Below are 21,024 nucleotides of genomic sequence, written 5' to 3' on the forward strand. Positions count from 1 at the left end.
GAAACTAGTCGAGGAAGGGAGTGTTTCGCAAACACATGATCCTGTGTCTTACTGAAATTGGTGGCCTATCGAACGAAGCGACGCTAGATGTCGCCGTTTTACTTTGCAGATCCGGCAGGGCAGGTAAGCTGCTCAGCACAGCAGCAGCGACTTCCGTGGGGGTCACACAATTGGATAAGTGATCGGTTTTGTCGCAACAGCAAACGGCAGTGAGCTCACAGGGCTGATGTTGAGTCATTTCATCAGCAGCAAAGCAACATCGCTGCTCGGCTGCTGCTTTAGCGTCGTCAGGTCAGGTGAGGTGTGGTCGAAAAACAAAACACCATTCCTTCCTCCTCCAGCACCACCGGGCTCGGGGTTCGAGAGTGTTTTCGGGACGGCACTGGGGGACATGAGCGGCACCACTCCTGCTTTTAGAGCCGCCGACAGACTGAGCAGCAGCATGGGACCGACGGGGGCTGACTTGAGACTGGTTCGTTGAAAGTTATGGAGAAGTTTTCTTCTTGCTAGCATTGTTGACTATGATGATGTCGCCAGCTAGCTAGGTGTGCTCTGTTGACTGAGAATGGAGTGGGTGGGTAACGTTAGTTAGCATATTAAACTATACAACTGCTGAACTTTAACGATTAGTCTGCTAGCACAGGCGCTAGCTAAAAGTCACTGAAATCCCAATGTATAACGCCATAGTGCGATGTTGTCGCTTGTCGACTAAAACAGATCTACAACCTAACATCAGCGATACAATTTGTAGATGTGTTCTTGTCGGCAAGCGACATCACCGTGCGACTGTGTTAAAGTTGTTTAAGTGTTTCTCTGTCCGCTAAGGTTCCCTCCCTGTCTCATCTTCCAGGGTGACTTTTTGTCTGTTACCTTCCACAAGAGGGGGGTGAATGAGCCCAAGCAGTAAGCACTGTATATGTGGGTGGTGTTGGTTTTTTGGGCGTATTTAATGATGATGGGGAGAGAGAAGGGTGTATGCATGGCAGCATGCATGCAGGGTGGGTAAAAGCAGGATGGGGAAGTTATATTTAGTGACACAAAGCTGCTGGTTGTGGCAACGCAGGAGAGGGAGGGGCACAGCGATAAGGTCATCTGGGATGGAGAATTATATACTACAATGGAAATTTGACTGCGATTTTTTGAACCTCAGAGTTGATGGCGAAACCCTGATGATCCTCTTTTCCTTTCCTCAGTCTTCTTAAACCTGGAGGCGAACATGCAGAGGAAGCTGGACAACCTGTTCGTAGAATGAGACGGGGAGGAGCAGATGTCGCTTTGCTCGTCTGTCTGAGGAGAGGAAGTGAAATTAAGGAATTATTACTTGAGGCATCGGATATAACCACTACATAACGTCAGAGGGGACAGCATCCTAGTTTCTGCTCTTTGTCCCAGAGACCTCCTGTCTAACAAATAACACAAGATCACAAATGAGGGACCAAGTTGAGGATTGGCTTGCAGCAACTTGATTGATCTGCAAGTTGTCCATGCATCCACACATGTGTCTATTTTTTCGTGTTGCTGTCACGATGTCAAGCAACAAATACAGTTAGAAATACATATGCACAACTTTCAACGGTTCAGGGCAACAACGGCCTATGTGAAGGACATCTAAGTTCAGCCACTGCAAAGCAGTAGGGACAGACCTCTTGGAATTGTATACTCTACCAAAGTGCTCCAGGCTTGCCATTGATAGTGTGAAGCTGACTGCAGCCCAAGGACGAGGCGGGGAAGAGAGTGCACACACTGGGTTGATGGCAACAAAACTGTGAATTCATTTGAGGAGTATTAACATTTGGATGTGGTGAGCTGGGATTCCCCAACTGGAATGTTGGATTGGAAACTGGAACTAAGGTGGAATCACGGGGACCGTCACCTTACTTGCCTTAGCATGAATCACACATGTCAAGTATATAAAGCGATCCACCTTCACTGGCTGCGGTTGCACGTGGAAAACAAAACATATATGATGTGAACATTTAAAACTGCACAGAATCTCTTAAAATTTTGGAAATCAACTGGAAATGACTGTATAGGGAAATCCTTTTCTGGAAAAGTAACACTACAATGATGTGTTAGCATTTGGGGAAGAGAGTGAAGTTTTCTGGGGACATTGCACCATTACCTCCTGACTGTGGAACTATCTGTGTTTACTGGGAATTGGTGGGGAACTAGGAGACTGTCCACATTAACAGCAGTAACATGGCGGGGAAGGACTACAATCATCTTTTCAAATTGCTCATCATTGGAGACTCCAGTTAGTGCATTTTGACTTGTCCTTTATTTACATGCAAAGAACAAATTCCACGATTTATCTTATGTCAAAGCCTGCTACAAGTAGGCCAAGCAGTCAAATCTTCATTCACATTCATTGCTAGTCTATTCTCCTCAAGGATGTGATCTTTCCTGTTTTTGAGTTGTTTTTGGACATGCTACTCATTGAGTTCCACTGGAGTTTCATTTTTTTATTATCTCTGGCTTTTTGTAATGTCCTGCTGATCATAAACCTTGGTATCCAACAAAGCAGCACAAAGCAGCACAAACTAGCAAGTTTCACAGTTTTCATGACTAAACAGTAAACAGTAAAATAATAGTACAATCATCTGATGGCAATAATGACTAACTGGTCTTGCACGCCCATTCTGGGTTCAGTCGACTAGACTACCAACGTATTAAACAACTCATTATTTTCTTCTCTAAAATAATCCTAATTATTGCTAGAATTAAATGAATGACACATTCTTTCTTTCAAGATGAAGCTATTGGAGTTTAAATATGCCTGGAGTTTAAATCTGCTTATATTTGGTGTCATTACGTAACTCCTGCAATATAGGGGGAAAAAAAACTAAAATATCACAATGTAAAATGTTCCCCACATTCAGCTCTAGTATTCAACCAATCAGCTAAATACGTTGTTGGATAATTGTAATGAAAGTATGCACATGAAATGGGAACGATCTTGAAATGTGACCAATGTTACATAGACAATTGAACTGCTTAAACCCTAGTGGTGATCATTCGGGTAGAGTATCGTAGAGCAAAAAAGGAGGGCCCAAGTACAGAATACAGACCCCTAGGCAGTGACACCTCGGTCAGCAAAGTATATACTTAAATCTTGAGATTTATCTTAAAAATCTAGAGGTTTAGATTTTTTTCAAATGTATTCTGTCGCTATCGTACTACTGTACTACTGTATACTAAGTTCAGGCATTCATAGGCCCTTTTGGAAGATTTACTGTAGACTTCTGGGGTTTTGCTGTAACCGAGCTATTGATCTAGCAATCTATTGCTTATTAATTGTTGTTAGACTTAGATGTTGTTAATTGTGCTCTCTGTCCTCCCTGTTGCAGATGTAGGGAAAAGCAGTCTCCTCCTACGCTTTGCAGATAACTCCTTCTCTGGTGAGTTATTGTTTCACCATTGTCTCAATCTGAAAACAGGGGAAGAGTGAGTATAAGTTATTTCACTCATATCAGTAAAATGTCTACACAGTAATCTTAAAATTAATTTCGTTGTACACTGTCCAATGACAAAATAAAATCCATCCATCCATCCATAATTCATATTGTCCAAATGGTCTCCAAGTCTGTACCACCCTAAAACGATTATGGCATGGCTCAATCTCTACCTTCATCACAAAACGGTTTAACCATTTTCATTCTACAGCTGTTAATGTATTTGCCTATTTTCACTGAATGTTCGCCTATTACAACATGCCCAGAATAGGGATGATAGGGTTCATGGGGTTAACTTTGTGCTTTTTTTTGTTTGTTTTGATGTTTCTAATGCTTCGCTCTGATCTCTCTCAGGCAGCTACATCACTACCATTGGTGTGGACTTCAAGATCCGCACGGTGGACATCGACGGGGAGCGTGTCAAACTGCAAATCTGGGACACGGCGGGTCAAGAGAGATTCCGAACCATCACATCCACGTAATGTTAATACCCTTTTGGCCTGGATATAAGATTACGTTTTTTCCAATGGAAATATCCTAAAAAACGGGGTCGTATTATAATCGAGGACTCACTAGACTATTTGACATTCAATGTTATTTTTCCACAAATGAGTCTTGAAAAATGGGGGTCGTCTTATAATCAGAGTCGACTTATATTCGGGACAATACGGTACCTCAGGAGCACAGTTTTCTTCTGCACTCTAATTATAGATGTTTATGCATGTATATTAAGACTCTACAAAGGCTGTGATTTGCAGACAAAATGTAACTATTTTGGAACTGTCATACACAGTCAATGTGTGTCATTACATGTAGCATCATAATTGTAGTGATTGCAGCTTTTCCACAAATGTTGGGGCTCAATTCGCTGTGGTAAAGTGCATTTGTAGTGAATTCCATTTCTTCAAACAAAGGTTTGGGAGGAATGAAAGATCTAAACCAAAGTGCATTATTGCACATACTGTAGGAAGATCAGAATTACTAAATTACAAATGAATTAACTCTGTTAACTCAGTTATTTTGACAGCCCTGAATTTAATATAATCTAAATTATATATTGGCTTTACAGGGCCAGGGAAGTACACATTGCAATAGTCCAGGTACATGAAATTACATATAATTACATGGAATTCAAAAATTAGAAGCCTATTTATTACCTTAGGATGAAAGTTAACTGATGGCACATGCCATAAGTAATTCAATGCATCCATCTCATGGATGTTACCAGTCTATCGTGGCATGAAGAAATTGGGCATTGCGGTGTGGTCTTTTTTTTAAATTAACTTTGCCACTTTTCCTCATCTGGTTTGACCCATATTTTGACCATGAATAAAGAGCCAGTCCGTATATTCTATACTATAGAATCTATAGCACCCTATTCCAGAGCCAGTTCATCCATATATACATACAACATCTGGTAGGCCAATTTTGAGTCCCAAACCACTGGTTGAAAACACGACTGTAGAGAATGTGTGGCAGTACGTTACATTAATTCTCATGTCATAAATTAAACATTCTGTAACACATCACATAATCTGTACCTAAACACCCGTGACTTCTCTCAGAGACTGGAACATTTTATTTATATTCTGTCATCAGACGGCAAGTAATCCTTTATTGCTTCATGACATTTGAGTCATGCTTTGAGTTTGAGTTCAAAACCCAATGATAAAATACAAAGAAACAGACGGTCAACACCAATTTCCAGCATTTGTACTGATCATGGGATATCATGGAATTATGAGAGACACATTCCAGACAGCAGACTGTCATGATGTCATGGAATATTAGGGAAGTTTCCAAATGGGTCATTCTACAGGAATCTACCGGAGTGAGTGTGTGTGTGTGTGTTTATTTTTATTTTTATATTTAGTTTTTCTTCAACATAACATAACACGGTGGGAGAGGGGGAAAAGAGGGAACGCCAGGCAACAAACAAAACAGATAACGAAAAAACAAAAAACAAACCAACAAAAAAACATAACGGATTCACACACACACACACACCATGCCATTTTGGTCACACCGTAACCTCACCACTTGACGTCCAATTAATGTAGATTATAGTTTTAGCACTTGGGCCCATAGTACCAGAAGGTAGGAGGGGGAGTCATTCAGGGATGACCGGGAAAGTGATTCCCTCTGCATAGGCAAGGAAAGGGTCCCATACTGTGTGGAATTTTGCGACAGAGCCCCTCATTATGTATCTAATCCTTTCAAGCTGCAGATTATTAAAAATATCTCTCAGCCATTGTGTATGGGAGGGTGGGATGGGTGATTTCCAGTATTAGCCGCGTCTTGCCAGTAGTGTTACAAAGGCTATAAGGTCCGATGTATGACTTTACACTGGAGTAGGCCATGTCTAGCACTAGCTGATGAAGTGTGAACACGACTAAGAATATCTTGCCAAAGAGTGTCTGAGATTTCCATCTCCAAATCCTCCACCCAACGCTCCTTCACACTATTCGTAGATACAGAGGATAGAGACTGCATTAGGTTATAAAAATATGAAATTATACCTTTTCTCACCGGTGCCTGAACCAGAAAGTTATCTATGGGGCTTTTTTCGGGTTTGTCAGGGAATTGGGGAAACCTGTTACGCGCAAAACTCCAGATTTGTAGATAGCGAAAGAAATTTTGTCTGGGGAGATCGAACAAATTTGAAAGCTCTTGGAACAAGCCAAAATCGTTATTAATGTATAAATCTTTTAATTGTTTGATTCCCGTCGTTTAAACTGATTCCAAATTTGTAAAGAAGATTTAACAATTATATTATTTGTGTACAAGGAGGAGTTGCAATTGGGAGGGCAATGTACCCGAGTAGCCAGAGATACAGGCCTTGAGGAAAATGTCTCCATCTCTAACCACTGGAGGAGGGCTAAGTGCTCCTGGATATAGCCAGAGTTGTAGCATACTGATATTCGCAGCCCAATAGTAGAATCTATAATTTGGCAAGGCCATTCCTCCCAATGGTTTGGAAAATCCTTACGTAGTCTATTTTTTTTTATTCCAAATAAAATCCAGTATTAAGCTATCAATTTTTTTAAAGAACGTCTGTGGGAGAAAAATTGGTATGCACTGAAATAAGTAGGAGAACTTAGGTAGAGTGTTCATTTTAACAGAGTTAATCCTTGCGGCCATGTTTAGGGTTAGTGAAGCCAAGTCAAAATGTTTAGACAAGTGTTAGGTGTTTTTTTTGTAACTATAACCCTACTTCCTTTCTTTGAAAGAAGTTGGGTTAATGAAAGTGAATAACCTCTGCTTGGCCTTGTGGTTTGAAAATGCCCAGCACAGACTGATCATTAAACAAAAAAGAATAATAAAATTGAACCGTGAATTTTAATCATGAATAACGACCCAGTATATAAAAGCACATACTCTTGATTCTGTGACCCTGTCAAAACATTTCATGACACATGTTTAGCCCCCCACCCAATGTTGCATAAATGTCACAACTGTTTCTCTTCTCGTCCACAGGTATTACAGAAACACACATGGTGTCATTATAGTTTACGATGTGACCAACCCAGAGTCATTTGTGAATGTTAAGAGATGGCTGAATGAAATCTCTCAAAACTGCGACACCGTCTGCAAGATCTTGGGTGAGTTTCTGTTTGTTTTTCTTTGGGATTTTGCTATTGCAATTGTTCCCTCCGACACAGATCAGGAAATGCACTCTGGGTAACTTGAAGTTACTAAGCCCGGGATAGACACTGGATCACACCGATCTTCTTTTGAATATTTTATCTGCAAAGGTATCTGAAAGAGTCGGTTGGTCAAGCACATTTCAACAACAAGGCAATTCAAAGTGCTTAACAGTTAAGAGAATAGAAAATAAGAATAAGGCGAAATAAAGCTCATTAAATTATGGGTATAAAGTCACAGTACAATACATGTGCAAAAGTGCAGTGGTGAGCTTTGAAGTACTGAGAGTTGTAGCAGAACTGCAGTATTCTGGTAGTGTGCTCCAGATATGTGGTGCATAAGTGCTGAACGCTCCTCCTCAGCATTTAGTTTGGACTCTGGGGACAGTACCACTACCTACAACAACTGACTCAGAAAATGCAGCAGCATTGAAACACTGGTTGTATTTGCATATTAAATATTTAAAACCTTCGTCTGGATTAGTCCTTGGACGTTACCAAGGATTTACAGTTTATTTATTTACTGAGCTCTATGTCCATTTTGTGAGATCACCAGGGATTAGAAGTAGCTGACTGAAGCACATGTGTGTCTCTATAATTTCCTCCAATACAGTTTGTAGCAGGCAGCAAAGAGTTGGACTGATTTGTTGGTTCAACACTAGAGAAACTTGTATATCTTGTTTGATGCAGCTAAATGCTTGTAGGACATTAATGCAATTACTTTAATTCCCTTCCCTGGTTATCTGATTCTTTGTTATTTACACCTTGCGTAATTTCCTTCTTTTGTCATATTTATAATCTTTGTAGATCAGCCATTTTCGTTTTGAAAACATTTTGTAAATGTCTGCCTATTATGCCATGCCCAAACTCTGGACTCCAGGTTGGAAGTGGTTAATTGCTGTCCTATTAATTACAGTATGAATAAGCCATTCTTGGCTTCTTTGCCTTTACATGCTTTTTTTTTTAGTTGCCTTGATTTAATTTTAACTAGATTCTTCCACATTCTTGCGTTGGTGGACGTACATTATGTTTTACACATATTTTCCCATTCATCAATAGTGATTGTAATCTCCAACTCTTTTTCCCCATTTTGTTTTAATGTACTCTGGAGTTAGTCCTGGCTGATACCAGGCCCTTGTATACATTAGACACTGCTCTTTTGGACTCATATTTATAGTCCTGGAGCCTTTACATGCTTTAAAGGAGAATTCCATACTAAATGGCTTTCTTACCTTTCTTTGTAGTTGTTACCGTACGTCCCCACCAAAGAGGTCCAGGTGTTATTTTGTGCAAAAGCTACTTATTGGCTATTTCCCCTACCATAAGCCCTCAATGAGCCATAAGCCCTCAATGAATTGCATTGAATTCTCCTTTAACCACCTACCTAAGCCATACATACTTAATATCCTACGCCGAATAGCCAAAATAGCCTTTGTACAAGCTCTCAATGCCTTCATTATTTCCTTTTGGGAGCCCTTTCTGGTCGTTTGTCTAGTGAGTTTACATATAATGGCGGTGAGAAATAAAATGTCTCCTGTACCACCTTTGATGTCTCCCTTCAGTGGGCAACAAGAATGACGACCCCACCAGGAAGCAGGTGGACTCCCAGGATGCACAGCGGTTCGGCGACTCCGTGGGAGTGCGTGTGTTCGAGACCAGCGCCAAAGAGAATGTCAATGTAGAAGAGGTGAGCTTGGGAGGGAGGAGAGGGGGTGGGGGGGTAAAGCAAAAAATTCTATTTTCCACATAAAGTGCTTATGTTGCATGACATGAAGCCCTGTATCCCAATGATATGGCTCAGTGGCTCCCCACTGTCGTAGTTGTGGTGTGGACTCTGCCATCCACTTGAGTTGGAACAAGTTTAAAGACGATACATTTATTACATTACATTTTTTTTAAGACTTGTTTTTGGCTTTTCTGCTTTTATTGATAGTACAAGTGAAGAATGACAGGAAAGAGGGAGAGAGAGAAGGGGAGAGACATGTAGCAAAGGTCATGAACGGGACTGACTTCATCATGCATCCCGTTTATATTTACAACTTAGTTAATATTCTAATTCTAAAGTATTCAAACAATGGTTTGAAATGGTGAGCTGAGAACTAATTATCTATCTAGGCATTTAGATTGAATTGTTTCTGCAAAATAAATGTAGACAAATAATAATGAAGGCTGTGCCCTCATACCTTAGGTACCCATATCATTTATAGTTGCTGGTTATCCACATTTTGAATCCAACAAATCACAATCTGCATGCCGCCCCTCACGAAACCAGTTTGCTGGTCTGGAGGAGGTAAATGGTGCATTTATATAGGGCCTTTATCCAAGGCACTTTACAGAGATTGTGCATTACATTCACACACACATTCACACACCGATGTAGGAGGAAACCATGCAAGGCACTAACCTGCACATCAGGAGGAATTAGGGGTTCAGTGTCTTGCTCAAGGGCACTTGGACACTAACTCTGGGGAGCCTGGGTTCGAACTGGGAACCTTGTGATTTCCATCCGGTCACTCTACCCCTGAGCCACTGCCGCCCCTGTAGCTAATTGATTACAGGTTAAAGCCATTGCGGATTGCAATATGAGAACCAATCAAAACATGTCATACGACTTGAGCACAAACAACGTTTGCATTCTTTATTTTCTCCACAAAAATGTTAGTATGAGTCATTAATGGTCACATGTAATACATGTGACCATTAATCTCGGTCTGTTTTGGTCGCATGTAATTGTGTGTGTAATTGGGATTTTAACTGGTGTAATAGAACTGTCACATGTCAAATTTGCTGCAGTTTAACAGTCATCACAGCAATGGGTCTTAACTGTAATTAATCTTCTCAGTCCACTTGTAAAGCTACAATCCATAAGTTTCATGTTTGTTGTCCACCTCTCCCGATGGAGAGAGGCAATTGCAACGATGTCCAACCTACAATAAAGATGGTGGCACATCTAGTGACCAATCGGCTTCAAAGTTCAAATGACTTTGTTGACAATCAGTTGCTGTCCTACCCGACACCAGGGTCTAAATTTCTCAATGGAAGAGTAGAGAGACCACCTCCAACCACTGCAGATGTGCTAGTTATAACATACTCTACCATACAGATTGTTTAAAATATAATTTATTCATTTAAATGAATCATGGATTGTAGGTAAGTGATATTTCTTGGTTAAAGATTTGTGTTAAAAAGTTAAAGCACTATATTCTGATAGAAATCAGAACTATAGAGTGGGTATTTCAGGTGGGTTGCACAATTCCAGCCAATCAAATGTATTTGTAATGTATAGCACATTTAAAAACGACTCATCATACCAAAGTGCTTCACAGGTCAGAGAAAACAATACAATACACCAGTGTAAAATAAAACAATAAAAACAATGCATAGTTATGCAGTTATGGTACAGTAGAAAAGAACAACTTTAAGAGCAGTTTAAAAGCAACAAGGCAAACATATCCTATGTATTAAAGTGCAAGAGCATCAGGGGGATTGAAAGGCTTGTGAATAGGGGTGTTAAAAAAATCGATTCCCGTTATGATTAAAAATCAATTCATAATTTCCAGAAATCGATTTTTTTTGTTACAGTTACAGGAGTTTTCACTACATGGTGTTTGTGATATGAAATGTAAGCTTACCCTAATCACAGTAAACAACATGTCTTCAGTCATTTTCAAGTTACTGTAGTATAGTCACTTCAGGTGGCTGGAGTAGATTGTTATGAAATCCTATGTATTGAATTGAGAATCATTTTGAATAGAGAATCGTTTTGAATCTGGGAAAAAAATGCTTTTGAATTTTTTTTAAATTGTTTTTGGATTGAGTTGAATCGAATCGTGACCCCAAGAATCGGAATCGAATCGAAACGTGGACACGATTCACAGCCCTACTTGTGAATATAAAAATGTTTTGAGTCTGGCAACAGCAAAGGCACGGTCACCCCTGAGCCTCTTCTTTGTCGCTGGAATTGCTAGGAGGGTCTTAATGGCGGGATATGGGGGATATGATAGGAGGTCGGCGATGTAGGAGGGTTCAGTGCTTTGTAGGCAAAAAGGAGGGTTTGATCAGGAGAGAGTACCCATTTATTGGCTTCAATTGTATAGTGTTCCAGTTCCAAATTTGTTTGCTCATTTCTTTGTGTCATCACTTCAACTTCAGTTGTTTAATCTGTATCCTGTGTGCGTTCTCTATCCTGATTTGGATAAAATTGGTATCCTGACCTGAAAATGCTTTCTGTTTAAAGAGCTGGAGAGACATGGCGACTCGTGTTACTGAATAACAACTCGATAGCAATGAGTACTATCAGAATATAGAGCCATTTAACACTTATTGTAACTATATAATATCACTTGCCCTACCTTTTTAACTACTAAATTAATTATTTATAAATATAAAATGGCATTTAAAAAGGGATTTGTCATCCCTCTTCCTCCTCTCTACGTCTCAGATGTTCATGGCCTTCACTCACATGGTCCTCCGGTACAAGAAGCAGAGCCAGAACCGTGCGGAGAGAGAGCGTGAGAGAGATGACACAGTGCACATCAACGCCCAGAGAGACCACCGGAGGAAAAGAGGGAAGAAATGTTGCTGAGATCTACTGGATGCTACCGCTTAACCACTTATTGTTATAGGCTAAAACTTTCATAAATAGCTGATCTACAAGCCCACAGTGCGTCTTGTCACGACGAGTTGTGTGAGCTTGTAGAAATCTCCTTTCTTATTTTTTCAAGCTGTTTTTTTTAAATGGGCCTTAAAGCAAGATGACACTTTGGTAGAGGTTTGGGTTGTGTATTGAAGTTAGCTTGCCTTGATGTAACTCCAGATATTGTTGAAATATCTTCTATAGTTGCTCTGTTAGAAATTGATTTCCCCCCCAAAAATAATAAATAAAAAGGAATACTAATTACATACATTTACATTGTAATACATGGGAACATAAAGTATACTATGCTAGTTCCATTGATACAAGCCGTAACACAATCGATGAAATCGTTAAAATAACCATGCTCTCAAAATTAACCCATCTGACCACTTAACCACGGCAGCCCAATGATTTTCACGTGAGCCCTGATCCAGAAAAGGTTGGTAACCACTGACTTGCATTGCACAATGAAACTGTTTACAATTTCACACTCACTTTAGTGTTTGTTGTGTTAAAAGAGTGACTGCGACCTGGTTCACTGTGCATTATAAGTCGATGAGAACATTTTGTAATATCAATTATCAGCAACTATTGAAGATAACTCATGAATATTTAGTTACGTCATGGCAAGATGACTACATAATTAAAACCTCAAAAACAAAGGGTCGCTGCACTTTAAAGTGTGTTGACGCTCAATGGAAAACAGTCAATGCTGAAGTCTATAGGGAAAATTGTGCCTTATGCTATCACTTTAAATTTGCAAATGTCCCAGATGTAGTGTCAATTTATCTAGCCAAGCAATACAAGTCGTCTCTGGAGTGAAAAAGTGGTTCAAACCCTGTGTGTAAGTCCAGAAGTTTTACATGCATTTACCTTGCACTGAGAAGGCACAAACGGGGAGGGAGGGAGCAGGATAGCAAAACCACTGTTTATGTGCAGACTTTATTTTGCTAGTTATGTTTTTACAGTATGGTCGGCTGTCAGTTCCATTTTTTTTAAAGGGAAAAAAAGTGTCAAATGTCCACTAGAAGTGTAACCCAGAGAAGATGCTAACACACTACTAAAGGGTTCTCTTAAATACTAATTAAATCATCCATGTGCTCTGTGTTTGTGAATGTGATGATAATCCTGGACTAGGTATTTGTCTCATGACAATAAGAGCCCCAAACGTGTTCAACAGTAACTAGGCAGTGTCTTGTCTGTTGTTTTTAATGCAAATGACTGTTTAACAGCAAACAATCTTGTCTGACTCCAAATAAACAAAGCAATAAAACATGTCTCTCTTCAATATGACATTAAACATCCTACACATAATAACCCAGTTCCACTTCTGTGTGTTGTGACGATATGCAGGAGTTTGAATTTGTCAGTGTAAAGGTACTATACTCAAGTACTTTACAATTTTGATTTTCAATACTTTACTACATCTCGGAGGCAAAAATTGTGCTTTTACTCCACTGCAATAATTATTTGAAAACGTTACATCACATTTCATCACTGGATTTTGTAAACTTGTATACTGCATACTGTTGCTGTTGGGTGGTAACCTTGTATGTCCAATATATCACACTTGTTTATACTTTTCATTGGTTCATTATTTTGAAAACGACATACCCACTTTCACTTAACAGTGGTTTTCAACCCTTTTTACATCAAGGCCCATTATTTATTCTGCATTTGAACCACGGACCACCATTTGATGAGATGTAGCCTCTCAGACCCAAAACCTAGAATAGTTTGTCTCTTAAGAGCATAAATTGTGGGTCCATTTGGTTTCATTTTACACTCAAGTTAAAGATTTATAAGGGTCCATTTGGTTACCAACCTCCTGTAGCTGGGGACCACATGGAAGTTGAACCCCTTCAAGGACCACTGGTTGAAAACCACTGACTTAAAACATTTGCAAAAATAGCCAATCCATCCGTGTGTAGTTGTGTACGTCTGTACAGCTAATCTCCGGCACCGTTGGCTTGATCGCAGCGAAACTGCACACATACTCCTGGATGCCAGAGCAGAACCTCTGCCCCAAACATTTTACATGGGACTGTTATAGCGCCACCAATCAGAATTTGATCCGTTTTTGAGGGGCGCTAGGCATCTGCCCAGCTTTGTTTGTTTGTGTGAACACAAACACAATGATTTGCTTGGCTGATCACCCCATAGCGATGAATTGATTGGCTGAGCAAAGTACATATTGAGGATAAAAAGTGAGAGCAGAAAGGTGAAGATGCCAAAAGTGATTGGCCGGAATGTCACATTTGTGATGATTTGATTGGCACAGCACGGAATGTGATGTATGATGATAAGAGCGCCCCTCACATCATGCACAACATAATGCAAGTGTGATTTTTATTGTCACTTCCACAATATACACTACAGGGGAGCAAAATACTGTTCTTACAACTCATGGTGCTTCACATTTAAAAACAATAGAAGAGGCAAAGCCTTTTAAAAAGTAGAGCAAGTATGTTGTCTGCTATCTACTTTTTAATGTTTTTAAAAACACAGAAAGGCCCTTTTAGCCAACCCCACCTGCTTTTAAATCTACAATGGGCCACGCATGTAGAGGTAGAGCATTATTCTTCACACTGTGAGCTGTTGTGCTGGCTGTGCATTAAAAAGCCAAGTGGATTGTCAAAAAAATTCAGACTTGTTAAGTTGTTTCCATTGTGCTCCATAAACATTCAAACATCTAAAGCAACAGCAGTACAGCACAATAAACCATACAAAAGTAACATCATATTTTGATATGCATTTTTTGTATCATTGTTTGTTGTAGACGCAGAAGGAAAATTGGGATGGCCCAAGCAGCATGGTGGCTCACTGTTAAAACACTGTCTATCCAAAGTATATTTCTAAAATTATGAAACATTTCAAAGATTCATTTTCAGGCAAACATGTCCACAGTAGATGAATATTTTCATCAAGTTTGTATAGGGTTTCTACTGTCTAGGTGTAAGTATGTAGGACTAGTAGCGTGCCAAAATGTGTGCTATTTCCAAAAAAAATACAAAACATTTCAAAGTAAAAAGTTCCAGCATGTGTCTCCACAGTAAGCTGAATTATAAAAAGTGTGAATGGAGTTTCTAGGTGAAAGTGCTTTTTTGACGTGCCAATATCTGCCATTGAGCCCCATTGTAAATTTCTCAAATTTGAAAGCACTATATTTCTAAAACTATGAAACATTTCAAAGATTCCCTTTCAGGCAAACATGTCCACCGTAAGATGAACCTAAATAGGTTTGAATGGGGTTTCTAGGTGTAAGTATCTAGGACTATTAGCATGCCAAAGTTTGTGCTATTGCCATTGAGAATGCATTGGACGTTTAAGTTAAATAACTCAGAAACTACAAAACATTTCAAAGTAAAAAGTTCCAGCATGTGTCTCCACAGTAAGCTGAATTATAAAAAGTGTGAATGGAGTTTCTAGGTGAAAGTGCTTTTTTGACGTGCCGATATCTGCCATTGAGCCCCATTGTAAATTTCTCAAATTTGAAAGCACTATATTTCTAAAACTATGAAACATTTCAAAGATTCCTTTTCAGGCAAACATGTCCACCGTAAGATGAACCTAAATAGGTTAGAATGGGGGTTCTAGGTGTAAGTATGTAGGACTATTAGCATGCCAAAGTTTGTGCTATTGTCATTGAGAATGCATTGGACGTTTAAGTTAAATAACTCAGAAACTACAAAACATTTCAAAGTAAAAAGTTCCAGCATGTGTCTCCACAGTAAGCTAAATTATAAAAAGTGTGAATGGAGTTTCTAAGTGAAAGTGCTTTTTTGACGTGCCGATATCTGCCATTGAGCCCCATTGTAAATTTCTCAAATTTGAAAGCACTATATTTCTAAAACTATGAAACATTTCAAAGATTCCCTTTCAGGCAAACATGTCCACCGTAAGAGGAACCTAAATAGGTTAGAATGGGGGTTCTAGGTGTAAGTATGTAGGACTATTAGCATGCCAAAGTTTGTGCTATTGCCATTGAGAATGCATTGGACGTTTAAGTTAAATAACTCAGAAACTACAAAACATTTCAAAGTAAAAAGTTCCAGCATGTGTCTCCACAGTAAACTGAATTATAAAAAGTGTGAATGGAGTTTCTAGGTGAAAGTGCTTTTTTGACGTGCCGATATCTGCCATTGAGCCCCATTGTACATTTCTCAAATTTGAAAGCACTATATTTCTAAAACTATGAAACATTTCAAAGATTCCCTTTCAGGCAAACATGTCCACCGTAAGATGAACCTAAATAGGTTTGAATGGGGTTTCTAGGTGTAAGTATGTAGGACTATTAGCATGCCAAAGTTTGTGCTATTGCCATTGGGAATGCATTGGACGTTTAAGTTAAATAACTCAGAAACTACAAAACATTTCAAAGTAAAAAGTTCCAGCATGTGTCTCCACAGTAAGCTGAATTATAAAAAGTGTGAATGGAATTTCTAGGTGAAAGTGCTTTTTTGACGTGCCGATATCTGCCATTGAGCCCCATTGTAAATTTCTCAAATTTGAAAGCACTATATTTCTAAAACTATGAAACATTTCAAAGATTCCTTTTCAGGCAAACATGTCCACCGTAAGATGAACCTAAATAGGTTAGAATGGGGGTTCTAGGTGTAAGTATGTAGGACTATTAGCATGCCAAAGTTTGTGCTATTGTCATTGAGAATGCATTGGACGTTTAAGTTAAATAACTCAGAAACTACAAAACATTTCAAAGTAAAAAGTTCCAGCATGTGTCTCCACAGTAAGCTAAATTATAAAAAGTGTGAATGGAGTTTCTAAGTGAAAGTGCTTTTTTGACGTGCCGATATCTGCCATTGAGCCCCATTGTAAATTTCTCAAATTTGAAAGCACTATATTTCTAAAACTATGAAACATTTCAAAGATTCCCTTTCAGGCAAACATGTCCACCGTAAGATGAACCTAAATAGGTTAGAATGGGGGTTCTAGGTGTAAGTATGTAGGACTATTAGCATGCCAAAGTTTGTGCTATTGCCATTGAGAATGCATTGGACGTTTAAGTTAAATAACTCAGAAACTACAAAACATTTCAAAGTAAAAAGTTCCAGCATGTGTCTCCACAGTAAACTGAATTATAAAAAGTGTGAATGGAGTTTCTAGGTGAAAGTGCTTTTTTGACGTGCTGATATCTGCCATTGAGCCCCATTGTAAATTTCTCAAATTTGAAAGCACTATATTTCTAAAACTATGAAACATTTCAAAGATTCCCTTTCAGGCAAACATGTCCACCGTAAGATGAACCTAAATAGGTTTGAATGGGGTTTCTAGGTGTAAGTATGTAGGACTATTAGCATGCCAAAGTTTGTGCTATTGCCATTGAGAATGCATTGGACGTTTAAGTTAAATAACTCAGAAACTACAAAACATTTCAAAGTAAAAAGTTCCAGCATGTGTCTCCACAGTAAGCTGAATTATAAAAAGTGTGAATGGAGTTTCTAGGTGAAAGTGCTTTTTTGACATGCCGATATCTGCCATTGAGCCCCATTGTACATTTCTCAAATTTGAAAGCACTATATTTCTAAAACTATGAAACATTTCAAAGATTCCTTTTCAGGCAAACATGTCCACCGTAAGATGAACCTAAATAGGTTAGAATGGGGGTTCTAGGTGTAAGTATGTAGGACTATTAGCATGCCAAAGTTTGTGCTATTGTCATTGAGAATGCATTGGACGTTTAAGTTAAATAACTCAGAAACTACAAAACATTTCAAAGTAAAAAGTTCCAGCATGTGTCTCCACAGTAAGCTAAATTATAAAAAGTGTGAATGGAGTTTCTAAGTGAAAGTGCTTTTTTGACGTGCCGATATCTGCCATTGAGCCCCATTGTAAATTTCTCAAATTTGAAAGCACTATATTTCTAAAACTATGAAACATTTCAAAGATTCCCTTTCAGGCAAACATGTCCACCGTAAGAGGAACCTAAATAGGTTAGAATGGGGGTTCTAGGTGTAAGTATGTAGGACTATTAGCATGCCAAAGTTTGTGCTATTGCCATTGAGAATGCATTGGAAGTTTAAGTTAAATAACTCAGAAACTACAAAACATTTCAAAGTAAAAAGTTCCAGCATGTGTCTCCACAGTAAACTGAATTATAAAAAGTGTGAATGGAGTTTCTAGGTGAAAGTGCTTTTTTGACGTGCCGATATCTGCCATTGAGCCCCATTGTAAATTTCTCAAATTTGAAAGCACTATATTTCTAAAACTATGAAACATTTCAAAGATTCCTTTTCAGGCAAACATGTCCACCGTAAGATGAACCTAAATAGGTTAGAATGGGGGTTCTAGGTGTAAGTATGTAGGACTATTAGCATGCCAAAGTTTGTGCTATTGTCATTGAGAATGCATTGGACGTTTAAGTTAAATAACTCAGAAACTACAAAACATTTCAAAGTAAAAAGTTCCAGCATGTGTCTCCACAGTAAGCTAAATTATAAAAAGTGTGAATGGAGTTTCTAAGTGAAAGTGCTTTTTTGACGTGCCGATATCTGCCATTGAGCCCCATTGTAAATTTCTCAAATTTGAAAGCACTATATTTCTAAAACTATGAAACATTTCAAAGATTCCCTTTCAGGCAAACATGTCCACCGTAAGATGAACCTAAATAGGTTAGAATGGGGGTTCTAGGTGTAAGTATGTAGGACTATTAGCATGCGAAAGTTTGTGCTATTGCCATTGAGAATGCATTGGACGTTTAAGTTAAATAACTCAGAAACTACAAAACATTTCAAAGTAAAAAGTTCCAGCATGTGTCTCCACAGTAAACTGAATTATAAAAAGTGTGAATGGAGTTTCTAGGTGAAAGTGCTTTTTTGACGTGCCGATATCTGCCATTGAGCCCCATTGTAAATTTCTCAAATTTGAAAGCACTATATTTCTAAAACTATGAAACAATGCAAAGATTCCTTTTCAGGCAAACATGTCCACCGTAAGATGAACCTAAATAGGTTAGAATGGGGGTTCTAGGTGTAAGTATGTAGGACTATTAGCATGCCAAAGTTTGTGCTATTGTCATTGAGAATGCATTGGACGTTTAAGTTAAATAACTCAGAAACTACAAAACATTTCAAAGTAAAAAGTTCCAGCATGTGTCTCCACAGTAAACTGAATTATAAAAAGTGTGAATGGAGTTTCTAGGTGAAAGTGCTTTTTTGACGTGCCGATATCTGCCATTGAGCCCCATTGTAAATTTCTCAAATTTGAAAGCACTATATTTCTAAAACTATGAAACATTTCAAAGATTCCTTTTCAGGCAAACATGTCCACCGTAAGATGAACCTAAATAGGTTAGAATGGGGGTTCTAGGTGTAAGTATGTAGGACTATTAGCATGCCAAAGTTTGTGCTATTGTCATTGAGAATGCATTGGACGTTTAAGTTAAATAACTCAGAAACTACAAAACATTTCAAAGTAAAAAGTTCCAGCATGTGTCTCCACAGTAAGCTAAATTATAAAAAGTGTGAATGGAGTTTCTAAGTGAAAGTGCTTTTTTGACGTGCCGATATCTGCCATTGAGCCCCATTGTAAATTTCTCAAATTTGAAAGCACTATATTTCTAAAACTATGAAACATTTCAAAGATTCCCTTTCAGGCAAACATGTCCACCGTAAGATGAACCTAAATAGGTTTGAATGGGGTTTCTAGGTGTAAGTATCTAGGACTATTAGCATGCCAAAGTTTGTGCTATTGCCATTGAGAATGCATTGGACGTTTAAGTTAAATAACTCAGAAACTACAAAACATTTCAAAGTAAAAAGTTCCAGCATGTGTCTCCACAGTAAGCTAACTTATAAAAAGTGTGAATGGAGTTTCTAAGTGAAAGTGCTTTTTTGACGTGCCGATATCTGCCATTGAGCCCCATTGTAAATTTCTCAAATTTGAAAGCACTATATTTCTAAAACTATGAAACATTTCAAAGATTCCCTTTCAGGCAAACATGTCCACCGTAAGATGAACCTAAATAGGTTAGAATGGGGGTTCTAGGTGTAAGTATGTAGGACTATTAGCATGCCAAAGTTTGTGCTATTGCCATTGAGAATGCATTGGACGTTTAAGTTAAATAACTCAGAAACTACAAAACATTTCAAAGTAAAAAGTTCCAGCATGTGTCTCCACAGTAAACTGAATTATAAAAAGTGTGAATGGAGTTTCTAGGTGAAAGTGCTTTTTTGACGTGCCGATATCTGCCATTGAGCCCCATTGTACATTTCTCAAATTTGAAAGCACTATATTTCTAAAACTATGAAACATTTCAAAGATTCCTTTTCAGGCAAACATGTCCACCGTAAGATGAACCTAAATAGGTTAGAATGGGGGTTCTAGGTGTAAGTATGTAGGACTATTAGCATGCCAAAGTTTGTGCTATTGTCATTGAGAATGCATTGGACGTTTAAGTTAAATAACTCAGAAACTACAAAACATTTCAAAGTAAAAAGTTCCAGCATGTGTCTCCACAGTAAACTGAATTATAAAAAGTGTGAATGGAGTTTCTAGGTGAAAGTGCTTTTTTGACGTGCCGATATCTGCCATTGAGCCCCATTGTAAATTTCTCAAATTTGAAAGCACTATATTTCTAAAACTATGAAACATTTCAAAGATTCCTTTTCAGGCAAACATGCATGTCCACCGTAAGATGAACCTAAATAGGTTAGAATGGGGGTTCTAGGTGTAAGTATGTAGGACTATTAGCATGCCAAAGTTTGTGCTATTGTCATTGAGAATGCATTGGACGTTTAAGTTAAATAACTCAGAAACTACAAAACATTTCAAAGTAAAAAGTTCCAGCATGTGTCTCCACAGTAAGCTAAATTATAAAAAGTGTGAATGGAGTTTCTAAGTGAAAGTGCTTTTTTGACGTGCCGATATCTGCCATTGAGCCCCATTGTAAATTTCTCAAATTTGAAAGCACTATATTTCTAAAACTATGAAACATTTCAAAGATTCCCTTTCAGGCAAACATGTCCACCGTAAGATGAACCTAAATAGGTTTGAATGGGGTTTCTAGGTGTAAGTATCTAGGACTATTAGCATGCCAAAGTTTGTGCTATTGCCATTGAGAATGCATTGGACGTTTAAGTTAAATAACTCAGAAACTACAAAACATTTCAAAGTAAAAAGTTCCAGCATGTGTCTCCACAGTAAGCTGAATTATAAAAAGTGTGAATGGAGTTTCTAGGTGAAAGTGCTTTTTTGACGTGCCGATATCTGCCATTGAGCCCCATTGTAAATTTCTCAAATTTGAAAGCACTATATTTCTAAAACTATGAAACAT

The 21,024-nt window shown here is 38.4% G+C and overlaps 1 protein-coding gene across 2 annotated transcripts; it reads left to right on the top strand.

The window, feature by feature from the left end:
- Window positions 1-151: 151 nt before the first annotated feature.
- LOC306937004 (ras-related protein Rab-35) lies at window positions 152-13,009 on the top strand. Of its 2 annotated transcripts, none has more exons than XM_079520678.1 (7): window positions 152-472; window positions 1,194-2,254; window positions 3,348-3,398; window positions 3,807-3,930; window positions 6,930-7,054; window positions 8,659-8,783; window positions 11,538-13,009. In XM_079520678.1, the coding sequence occupies exons 2-7, from the start codon at window positions 2,200-2,202 to the stop codon at window positions 11,679-11,681; spliced, it is 624 nt and encodes a 207-aa protein (XP_079376804.1). In that variant the 5' UTR covers window positions 152-472; window positions 1,194-2,199; the 3' UTR covers window positions 11,682-13,009. The 2 variants fall into 2 exon arrangements, with proteins under 2 accessions (XP_079376804.1, XP_079376805.1); XM_079520679.1 differs by having other exon boundaries at window positions 152-296.
- Window positions 13,010-21,024: the final 8,015 nt, after the last annotated feature.

The sequence above is a fragment of the Electrona antarctica genome, assembly GCF_951216825.1.
Source record: "Electrona antarctica genome assembly, chromosome: 14".
In the NCBI taxonomy this organism is placed as follows: domain Eukaryota; kingdom Metazoa; phylum Chordata; class Actinopteri; order Myctophiformes; family Myctophidae; genus Electrona; species Electrona antarctica.

Bases quoted from the DNA above. Each gene is read 5' to 3' on its own strand.
- LOC306937004 (XM_079520678.1), top strand. From the start codon at position 2,200: ATGGCGGGGAAGGACTACAATCATCTTTTCAAATTGCTCATCATTGGA. The intron at 3,399-3,806 runs GTGAGTTATTGT...GATCTCTCTCAG, and splicing joins TGCAGATAACTCCTTCTCTG to GCAGCTACATCACTACCATT. The intron at 3,931-6,929 runs GTAATGTTAATA...TCTCGTCCACAG, and splicing joins TTCCGAACCATCACATCCAC to GTATTACAGAAACACACATG.